This window comes from Blennius ocellaris (assembly GCF_963422515.1).
Source record: "Blennius ocellaris genome assembly, chromosome: 4".
NCBI lineage: Eukaryota > Metazoa > Chordata > Actinopteri > Blenniiformes > Blenniidae > Blennius > Blennius ocellaris.
Window position 1 is genome coordinate 12,408,143 of NC_137653.1, and position 11,204 is coordinate 12,419,346.

General features: G+C 41.2%; 1 protein-coding gene across 1 annotated transcript; it reads right to left on the bottom strand.

Moving 5' to 3' along the window:
- Positions 1 to 2,352: 2,352 nt before the first annotated feature.
- Positions 2,353 to 10,597, bottom strand: LOC308129007 (von Willebrand factor A domain-containing protein 1-like; the record flags this gene model as incomplete). The annotated part of the gene is made up of 5 exons (XM_080494749.1): positions 2,353 to 2,642; positions 2,934 to 3,209; positions 4,338 to 4,616; positions 4,719 to 5,255; positions 10,516 to 10,597. The coding sequence occupies 5 exons, from the start codon at positions 10,595 to 10,597 to the stop codon at positions 2,353 to 2,355; spliced, it is 1,464 nt and encodes a 487-aa protein (XP_080350875.1).
- Between the last annotated feature and the right edge of the window lie 607 nt (positions 10,598 to 11,204).

The window sequence follows — 11,204 nt, forward strand, 5'->3', positions numbered from 1 at the left end:
TATGTTTTTTATTCAACCGTCTCTTAACATTGCTCATGAACCGTATACTGTACATGTATACATGTTTTGCTACTGAATTATATGTTCAGTAGATAGACTTAAATTCAGTAGCAAAACATTGGGAAGTTGAGCTTGATAAACTTTAAATACTTAAAACACAGGACAGAACCACACTACTGACACATTCCAAAATTACATTTATTTCAAAGAGCCAATAACATAAAATACAATCTTGAACTACGTGCTTGGCTGAAACATGACAGGGATTTCTATTTGAGCACATAGACTGTATATATGACAACTACCGAGTGCCATGGTTGAAGACTATCTGTCCAACCAGATAACTTCTCTGGCTCAGTCTTAATCTGAACATGTGGGCCACAACCTTATTCATTTTAAAAATGAATGAAAATTAAAATATTCGCCTGCATACTGATCTGTCATTATGATGCATTAGTGTTATATAGCTGCTTCCAACATGTTCTTGTGATGCAACCCTTTATTGGACGAGGAATGCCTGAACTGTAATATTCATGTGTCTGAACAGCGTGCAGTGTTCTTTATTGCTTGCAGAAAAGAAATACTCATCAAACAGCTGATGGTGCAGTCTTTGATTAAGTTGGATTCAAGGCTTCTTCAGCTTCAAGCTTCAATTATTATTCATTCATCTACACTCTTGTAAGTACGGCGGTGGGGGAAAAAAATACATTTCTGAACGTAATAAAAATGTATGCAATTATCAATGAGAATATTTTACTATGAATTGTGAAAAAAAAATTCAGCTCGTCTTTACTGCAGACATTTTCCTGGCATTGTTACCAAATCTCTATTCAAAGCACAGACAGTAACCTTTGTTCATAAATCAAGTGATTTGCAGGATTTGGATACAACTATTACAAGAACTATGAGTCTCTACACTTGATTGATATGCTCAAACAAATGTGCAGTGATGTGGCGGACAGCACCTGCTCAGAGATGGTAATATATTCCTCTATTCTGGGTTACAGGAGAGCTGTGCTTCACAGCTGATGTAATTTGACGTGGTCATTGGTCAAGTGTCATAAAAATCCTATTCCCAAAAAAATACAAATTCTAGTCCAGTGAACAAAGTCCAGACTGCAGACTGTAACTTTAAATGTCATATGAGGCAATGTTCATAGTGAGAAGGCAGACATATGGGACTTGTAACCCAGGAGACTATTAAACCCCATGAAAAAGTCATTAATGTGAGGCAGTAAAGTTTGCAACCGAGCGAAGTTGACCGTGTTGATGTTTCAACCAAACCAAGACCAACTTGTGACAAACTAGCAGTTTTGATAAGAACAAGTTATTCTGATATGAAACGAAACACATAAAAAAACCCCCAAAAAAGTGATTTTTTCTTGAGGTTCTTATTTCCATTATCCACACAAACACAAACACACACAAACACACAGTCACTCCTACAGGCAATCGAAGCTCACGTGCATGTTTTCTGACTGTTTTCTTTCCACATACAGAGAAAACATGCAAACGTCCCACAGACTGGCTGATGATGAACGGTGGATAATCTTGTAATGAGTCGACTGTTTCCATAGTCCTCCAGTGCTATTTATGTTTTATATTATGATTCCTACATTAAATTCAAAGCATGGCCATTCGTTTCAGAAGCAGCGACTAAAATAGGCTCCCGCAGATTTAAAGTCAGGTCCACGTTCCCTCCCACTCGTTTCACTCTGTGAGTGAAAAGCACCAGTCACTTTTACCTCTGCAGAGGTTTTTGGCTCCACTCTCCTGCTGTTTTCCCCCCCTGCTGCTGAAACAAGCGATAAATACCCCTGGCTGCCTCCCAATCTTTAAGATGAGACTAATTTGTCGGCTCCACAGTGAATGTTCACGCAACTGATGACCTAAGATAATGAAACAAAGAAAAACAATTGGGAGGAAATCTTCGTAGCTCTTAAATCCACACAGGAAAGACTCACATTTAACTGTTGGACACGTTGAGTCAGGTGATCTTTGCTTATGTGGTATGGACGCTCAAATCTGTCCATGAAGTAGTTTTCATGGGAAATGAGGGTGACGGGGTTGTTTGGGGAGAGAACCAAAGATTTCTATCAACACAAATTTGTGGAGGGATTGAGTTACATCATCAAACCTTTTCTTGGACTGTGACTAATTTTCAATTGACTGAAAAAACAATAGTCCAGCACTTATAAAGCTTGCTTTCTCCCATTTTATTGTCACTGCTTGTTTGTCACAGTCTCCGGTTGTTAACCCCACTGCCTCATTTCTGTCAAAGAAGTAAACTTGTCATCTGCGAGAGTATCTGTAGACATTTGTAAATCAACTGCTTGACAACAATAATGTCAATCAACCTCTGAGAGTGTTAGCTGTGCAGCATAAGCCATCGCCACGCCCTGAGCTGTAGATAGGCGACACGCACACTCGACCGCTTGGCGCCAGGCGGGCGAGGCGCGTTGAGCGTGTGCTGGGAGGAAGGTAGACGGAGGATGTCGATGGGTTTGAGGAGGTGCTGCGGGAGTTTCTCCTCTCCCAGGTGACCCAGAAGCCCTTCAAGCCGTCCTGATTGGCTTCCCATGTTACTTGCACCTCCTGTTGCTCAGCGGGGGCCAACTGAAGGTCAGCCAAGGGAGGGAGAGCTGTTCCGGAAAGGAAAAAAAAAAAAAAAAAAACACCACATGAGTACAAGAGAAAACAATTGAATCTGCCCAGTTAAGTGAAGATTCTACTGCGTCAACAAGTGGTAATGATTCACAACAATTCTCCAAAGTGACGACTGCTAAATGTCAGCCTTCAATAAAAAAGAGACAAACGGTGCCGGTGCACAGCTTTTACCCGACACAAATGAATTACCCGGAAGGAACGAAAGAACAAAGACACAAACTGAAAAATGTGGACGGGGACACGGGGCGATCGGTCAGACGGCGTACCTTCCCGAGTGCACGCCCTCACGGACATGGCTCTTTCTTTTCCGTCCGCGTGCAGAGCGCTGACGGTCACCAGGTACTCGGTGTCTGGCTCTAGGCCGCTCAGCAAGGCGGAGGACTGTCGGCTGTGTAAGGTCACAGTGCCAACGGGCCCGCTGGGTATAGCTCCATACTCCACGATGTACTTCCTGACCCGCGCCGGCTGCAGGGGTCCCCAGCTCACGCGGATCTGACCGGGGCCCGATCCAGACACGGAGACCTCTGCTGGGCTTAAAACGTCTGACGGGAGCACAGAGATGTGTGGGGGGGGGAGAAATGTGCTTACATTTACATTTAATAATACTTTAAACACTCTGATTGAAGGGAAACCTGTCCACGATGTCCAGTGTGCTCAAACTCCGCATTACATTTCAAAGAGAAAGTTATACATTTTTCTATAGTTAAGCTACAATTCAAGTCTGGATTTGTCCCAATGGGTGATATCTCAAGCTTTGAAATACAAGTGGAATCAAACCTTTTGAACTTCTAACATAATGTCATTTGCATATATATTCAAATGGTTAAATATAAAAAAAAAAAAAAAATCAAACCATTAGAGGACAAAAAAAAAATGGTGGAACATGTTTTTATCTTATCTCTATTCATCAAAGTGGACTTATGAAACTATCCCTTTCCTACAATTACACACAGCCACAGCTAGAGTGACGATGCAAGTTTATTATGGTCACTTCCCCAAAATGCAGAATCTTAAACATGAAGAAATAACAAACAAGAGATTAAAAAAAAAGAGATTTTAACAACAGAAACAAAAAAAACCCCAACAACTTGTGAACCTCAGACTGGCTCTTTAAAGTGTATTCAAGCCGGTCTTGCCAGACTATTTTAAAACATAATTTCTTTTCAATTTTATTATATTTGATCATTTAATTTAATAAACGGATCAATATAATCAGAAAAAAGTACATAAAATATAGATTTTTCCCATGATTCACTCCACTGCCTCACTATGGAAGTACGATACAGTACAGAAGATTGGATAATACTTCAATGTGGTTCAGGCAGAAGACAGGCAGAGAGCTTTTGACTGCCATGCAGTTGTATGAATCAATGTTTGTGTTATTGCAAACTGTAAATTAGCAGGCGGCCTTGTCGTGGCAGGAAATGGCTCGTAAATAGGATTATGGTTTATAAAGAAGAAACTGAACAATCCTCCCAATTAGCACTCGTCCTGCTGAGTGCTCTGGTTTGTCATTTTTATCCTACAAGAATTGTGAACATCTGAAATGTGATGACGATCAAACTGACCTCATCTGAACAATGATTAAGCACTGGAAAGCAGGCACTTTCATGATAGAAAATTAAAAGCAAATGTAATAAAAAGAGAAATACCCTGAATTTTTTTGTTACCTGGAAGCGTGGTGAAATTTACAGAGAGTGTGTTGAACAAGCCGTGGTTGGACTCTGGACGGAGGGAGGCTGTGTAGGTGGTGTCAGGCTGCAGGTTGGTGAGCTCTGTTTTTCTGGAGTCGCCTGATAAAGTGCGTCTCACCGCGGGCTTGGTTGTCCTTATCGGTTTGTACCAAAATTCATAGTAACCGCTGTCTGCGTCCACAACAGGATGCCACTGCAGCACTGCACTGTGGGAAGTCAGGTGAACCACGCGCAGCAGCTCGGCGCAAATTATTTCTACATAAGAAAAAAAAACAAAACAAGGAGAGAAGGGTCAATTATAGAACATAAAATTAAACGTGACTACTCATAATGCTGGAATTTGAAACACACACATACTGATGATGGCCTCCCGTAAGTCGTGCGTGATGATGTCGATGTCATCTATGTCCACAGAGTACAGGTGCGACTCCAGAGGCGGTGTCACTGCACGCTGCAACACTTTATAGTTGGCGTGCACTGTGGACACAGCCAAGACAGACACTCCCTGCTCCTTCAGCTCCGACATGGGCTCGTCGACGTCTCCGGGCTGCACGCCGTCCGTCAGCCACAGCAGCACCTTTGGGACCTGCTCCTTGTTGACGAGGAGCTCCCAGGCGAGCCCGAGCGCGGCCTTGGTGTTGGTGTCGCCCTGCAGCTGGCTGACGCGCTGCATGGCCTTCTGCAGACTCTCCTGGCTGTCGTGGACGTCCAGGCCAAACTCCAGGTGAGGGTTTGTGCCCACCTGAATTAGCCCCACCCTGACGCGGCCACGGCCAATCGAGAAAGGGTGAACCAGCTCTGCCGTGAAGAGCAGCAGTTGTGAATACTCGTAGTTCGCCACGCTTCCCGAAGAGTCGAGCAATACGAGGATGTCGCCTTCGCAGCCGCTCAGCCCTGAGAACAACAACAGATGCTGGTGATTCGTTTATTGTGAGAGTTTGAGTCTCAGCATTGTTCTTTTCAGCGTGATACCGCTTTCTTGTCTCTCATACTTGACTTTTATCATCACAAATGCAGCAGAAATAAATGGGATTACGGGTTACATCTATTAATCTACCTGATACTTTTGTCCAAATCACTTAGCTGTGTGATTAAAAACAAAGTTTCTGGACGTCATTCAAAACAGTCAGCACATATGGAAAAAAAGAATCTTTCTATTTGAAGTTTGTTTCTGTGATTCAGAAAAACAAGACTCTTTGATTCATTATTTTCGTTGTTGTAATTTTGCCCTTCATTAGCTACCAGTATTGCGCCACTGCTACTTGATTGATTAAGTACGGTATTTGGATAATACTTAATACTTACTTGTTAATTAAAATAAATGGATACTTGTGACTCTGAAAAGTCACGTCTCATTACCCCGGTGGATTAGGATGCCTTAATAATGGGCACAGAGCTGTGTCATTGCAGTGTTGCTGTCAAAGTCTAATATCTTATTCACTCCTTAAGCTAAGCAGAAATTAGGTCAGTTAACTGGAGGTCTGCCAGTGTACACACATTATTTTAGTCCGAGTCATTCAATCATTATTAATGTGTGGCATTTTCAGCTACAGGTCAGAGAACATTTTGGCAGCTTGGTAGAAATTGACACGACACATTTTCTTGAGAGAAATAGATTTGCAAACTGATGAGAACTGTTGACGTCGTTCACGATGCAGCCATCAGTTAGTTCAAGATTGGTGAACAAGAGGATTAAAACAATTTGACCCCGAGCTGTGTTTGGCAAGAGTAACAAGTAAAAAGCTCATTGCATCATCATTCCCTGTACTGGCATAACTATCTGGTTGTTAAGTGACTATTTGTCACATTACTTCACCAGTTACAAACTGTCTGAGTGTGAACCACCGGAATAAAGGAACCAGTTACAAAAAGAGCAAAGCAAAACTGCAGGCCTGAAGATATTGAAATACTCTGTTGAAGTTTCACAATGACACACATAAATATTATTGTATGGGCTCTTTACTACTTGGTGGAAACCTTGCTAACCTAAATGTAAATGAAACTTTCACAATGAACACAAAGTTTTCAGGAAGGCTTATTGTTTTAAACATATTGGAACTTAAAAAAAAAAGGATCACCAAGCTATATTTTTTCATTACATAAAAACATTACAATCAACTGAGAAAAGGTAATCAATGACTGTATAGAACTAATTTCACATTAACGCCATGTTCTACAATCTATCCACGATTAATTTGGGTTCAGAGTTGCTTTACCATCCTCTCTTTTGGTGATCGAATTTATGCAAGCTTTAAATGATCTATTTTTTTTAGGGTGAGATTTTCATAAAGTGTGGTGAATCCTAAGGAGCTGCCGCAATCTCAAAAATATTACAAATGTTTGGCAGCGATGAATCATCCCGTCGTGACTACATTAATAACACAGTGATATAAAAAAAGTTCCAATGATTCAAAGTATCGTTGGCAAGGCTGATCTTATTATTATTGTCACCGGGTGCAGTTACTGTCCTTGGGGAGGTATTAATATCAAGGATGACGTGCAATAACAGGTATATGAGCTGTCGTGTGCATAACTGACACCAATCTGGTCCTACTTTATCAACATGTGTCAGAAAATATTGCACTGAGATTATTTTAAATGGCGACGCAGCGGGGGATTTATGATAGCCCGGCACCAGGAGGATGGGTCATGGGAGTCGATTTGTCATATGAAACACTTTGAATAAATCAGCGAAAAATTGAAGTAGAAACAACAATGACAAACGAGGAGCAGATCTTATTTCTTTGGGATCCCTTAAAAGAATGGACGCACAGTGTTTAGTTTTTTTTTTCTCTCCCTTTCTCCCCAATCATCGGTTCCAAGAAGCTATCATACTCCGTTTTGTCATGAAAAAGTTGGATCACCGGAAATGTCTGAAATGAAACAATCAGTCCTTCTTACATGTTCCATCCAGCTCAGTTCCAATAAAACCAGTGAGTTACTATCTGTTCCTCCTGGAAACCCCTGTGATCCCTGCGTGGGACGTTTGGCAAATCTGTACCTGAAGATCATGAAAAACTGACCTACAATATCCTTAGAAAACCTACATTGGCTCTGATATATAAACATTAAGCTAGTGTGCTACGCAGGAAGGCATTAGTGTGGTTTCCAAAGCACTCACATGCCCGTCTTTCACATATAGCGCCAAAAAAAAATTGTAATTATTCTACTATAGCAATGGTTCATTAGCATATTACTCTCAGACAGAGAGGGGGGGGGGGTAGATATGAAACAGCAGGGAAATAAACAGGAGAGCAGGAAATGAGGGAGGAAAAGCACAATTAAAAATGGAGGCACGCAAACACTGATTGAGATTAGGAGAGGGGTGGACTCCACGGGGCCTCGGCCCTGCTTCGACAAAGTGAAACATCTGTGAAAATACATGAAGACAGAGGAGAGGGCACAGACAGGCAGAGCAGAAAAAAAGAGGAGAAAAACGATTAGAGGGAGATTGATGTATATGAGTGGGATTGTTCTATCTTTGCATTCCTCAAAGGAAAATTGTGTGAATGTGTAAATGCGTGAGAGATCTGAGCATGGTACCCTTCATTCGATTTGATTCAAGCTTTACCTCGTCGTATCCTGGGGGGCAATACAGGACAGATGAATGAAAGGAATGTTAATGACTCCCGGGAGGTTGACAAATGCACCATCCACTGATGCAGGTGCACCAACATTATGGCTATAATCTCAAATATTCTACACATAGACTGCAAGTTACTCTGCCGCTACCATGTACAGATTTCCAGCAGAAAACAGACACAGAATTCAAAGAAATTCCACTCATTCCATTGAGGGCTTTTTCCGGGATCGCTAACATGCTGATAAGTTAAAATATTTACTTTTAATTAGGTCTGGCCTTTTGAACCTCTACGTCAAAGACACCGAGAACAAAGCCTCGACTGTCCGAAAATGTAGGGATACAAAACTCACTGGGGGACATTATTTGGAAAGGTAACTGAAGTACTGTTAAATATCCAGCTTCATATTTCGTTTTTATAAGATTTTACCACCAGTAGCTGCTCCTCGGAGTGTGTCATTCACTCCAGCATTTTCCTATTGTTTGGATGCAACATCTTAAACCTTCTTGTCAAGCGTTAGAAGAGAAGATTAGTAGCACTCATCGCTTGACAGTAAATGCAAAGTAAGTGCCAACAGCTGAGAGGCAGAGAGACAATCCCTGTCCTGTCAAAACAAACTGTGTCTTTCTCTTTAAATGTCACTAACAGGTTGTTATTAACATTTCATCTGAGACACAAGGAGTAAAAATGATTGTCAATGAATTTGCAGTCCTTCTTTGCTTCATCTAGAAAGGCGAGGAATTGTTCCCAGTTTGCCAAAAACGTTTTTTTTTTTTTTTTTTTTTAAATAGGACCAGTCATTTGCATTCAGTCTTTCCATCCCAATTTGCCGAAAGCATGTCAGTAATCCACATGACGCTAAGGCAGACTTCATTCCCTCAAAATTTGTCTCTTAGCTATTATCATGGCCAATGCCAGCGATCTCTGTGCAGGTTTGAGAGGCCATGAGTGAACAGAGAGCAGCAAAAGATTGAAAGCTTTACATCTGGTCGAAAACCATCTTTGTTGGCCTGAGCATGTTAGTAAAATATTTTAATCCAGAATCCAGTGAATTAACCTCAGCGCCTGGGATCGGCAAATGTGATATTTACTATAGCTTGTGACCTTTAATGGACTAATCTTTGTTTCCATGGCTACAACATGAACCTTCCCAGCAAAGTTACAGCTGCATGGACCTTTATCCCACAAAACAAAACAAAACAACAACAACAACAACAACAACAACAACAACAACAAAGCAGCTGCAGCAATAAAGTAATCTCAAATACAAAAGTAGTGACAAGTAAAAAATTAAAGAACATTACATAAATAAAAGAGAAATACAAACACAGTTCAAATAATTTGGTCATCATTAAAACACAAACTTTCATCGTTTGTGAGGATGTATTGCAGACCATAATAAACGTTGCACTGAGGGCGGCTCATTGCAGAAATGTATGTTTTTCACTTATAAAGAGAGTGCCTCTGACAGTTCTTAGGCCAATGTAAACTATTGCTTGTGGATCTATTGTTTTCAACTGTGTAGACTTTAATTACGCACTCTGACATACAAACTCAATTTATGTCATGTGTTTAAGTACCTTCCTTCACTATGTAGACAGGATAAGTTGTAAACCCTCCACAGTTAAAAATAATAAGCACAAATGCAGAAAAGTAAAATGGGGGAATTCATTTTTAACCGATTTCCTGCAAATGATATCCTGGATGATTAAACTGGTTACATTTGGTTAATAAAGTAACCATGTTTAGTTAGTTAGAAATGGACTGCTGACCTGTCCAGTGAGTATCCTGGATGGATGGATGGGTAGAAATTGCATTTGAACTTTAATGCACAAGAAAAAACACGCAAGCTTGACACATAAAGGTCCTGTCCTGACTTGAACCCATGGCCCTGATAACCGCTATTATGATGCATGGAAATATGCGTTTTCACTTTATCATATCATGCCATCAGATCATTAAAAAATCATCATGTCTAACAATTGAGGTGAAAAGATATTTATCACGGGTTTAGATGCCCATGAAGCAACAGAAACCTGTAAAGTATTGTGAAAATATCCTATAAAGATTTTACCCAGTGAAGAGAAACAAAAACATCAGGGATTGCCAACAGTGTGTTTTATAGTAACAAAGAACAGTAACGATTTACATCCATTATCATTATTACAGATAATTATACTGACAGGATCATAAACTGCAACAACACGAAACGACGCACCCTCCATGCACTATGGAATTAAACGCAATAAAACTCTGTTGAGCTGTAAATCAACTGCAGCGACTGTCCTTGTGACAACTTGTTCAAACCGCAAAGCATGTGAAAATGATCCAGACAGATCGTACCACGAGTTGCACGTCTCACTTTGCCGAGTCTTTGAATACTTTTTAGACACAGCGATTAAGAACCGTTTTTAAAATGTATTTGTCATTTTGTTAAGAAGTTGGGTTTTAGTTCTTGATTACTTAGATTTATCTTTGCGGCCAAAAATGGTTTCCTTTATCTGAATTCCTAGCGACTGACACTATAGTGTTGTGTCCGTGTTTCTTATTTATTGCCTTCTCCATTTACTCACCTGTGGCAGGTACAGTGATTTGCGTGTAGCACCGCTGCAGCGCTGCCCAGACAAAAACGCGGAGGAGGAAAAAGTCCTTCATCCTCACCAGGCAACTTTTAAAGTCATGAATCGGATTGGAAACAGCACAGACGTTTTCAGAATAATCCACACCGGGACTTTTCCCCACCGGTTCCCATCGCTCAGCTCGCTCTCACAAATGTGTCATTCCGGTAAAACAAGGCGCAGCTCTCCGTCCAGAAGACTTTTCCTTTGCGCACACCTGCGTCATGCGTCCTGCTCGTCCGCCACAGCGCTGCTGCGCGTTGCGATCAATTCTGCTGGCTCTCTGGAAAGCTTCATGCCTGAGCACGATCCACTTTGTGATCCGGATCTTGAAACTCCAGCTGCAGAGTATTGGGGGGGCGGGGGGGTGAAAAAACAAACAACTTTTTGTTTTGCACTTGATTTGACTCTTAATCACCGGGACAGATGCTTTTGGGCTGTTTTCCTGCCTCCTCCCCTCTGGACTGCAATCTCCCCAGTCCAGAGGTAATCAGTTTTATTTGTAGAAACTGATAGACCAAATCTGCACAATGGGGAAATCCTGATTGTCCCAGAGAAGCCCAGAAAACCTCATCATGAGTATGCCGGAATTCAATGCTGTAGCTGCAAGACAAATGACCTCATCTTTTTTCCCTGCATCGAAT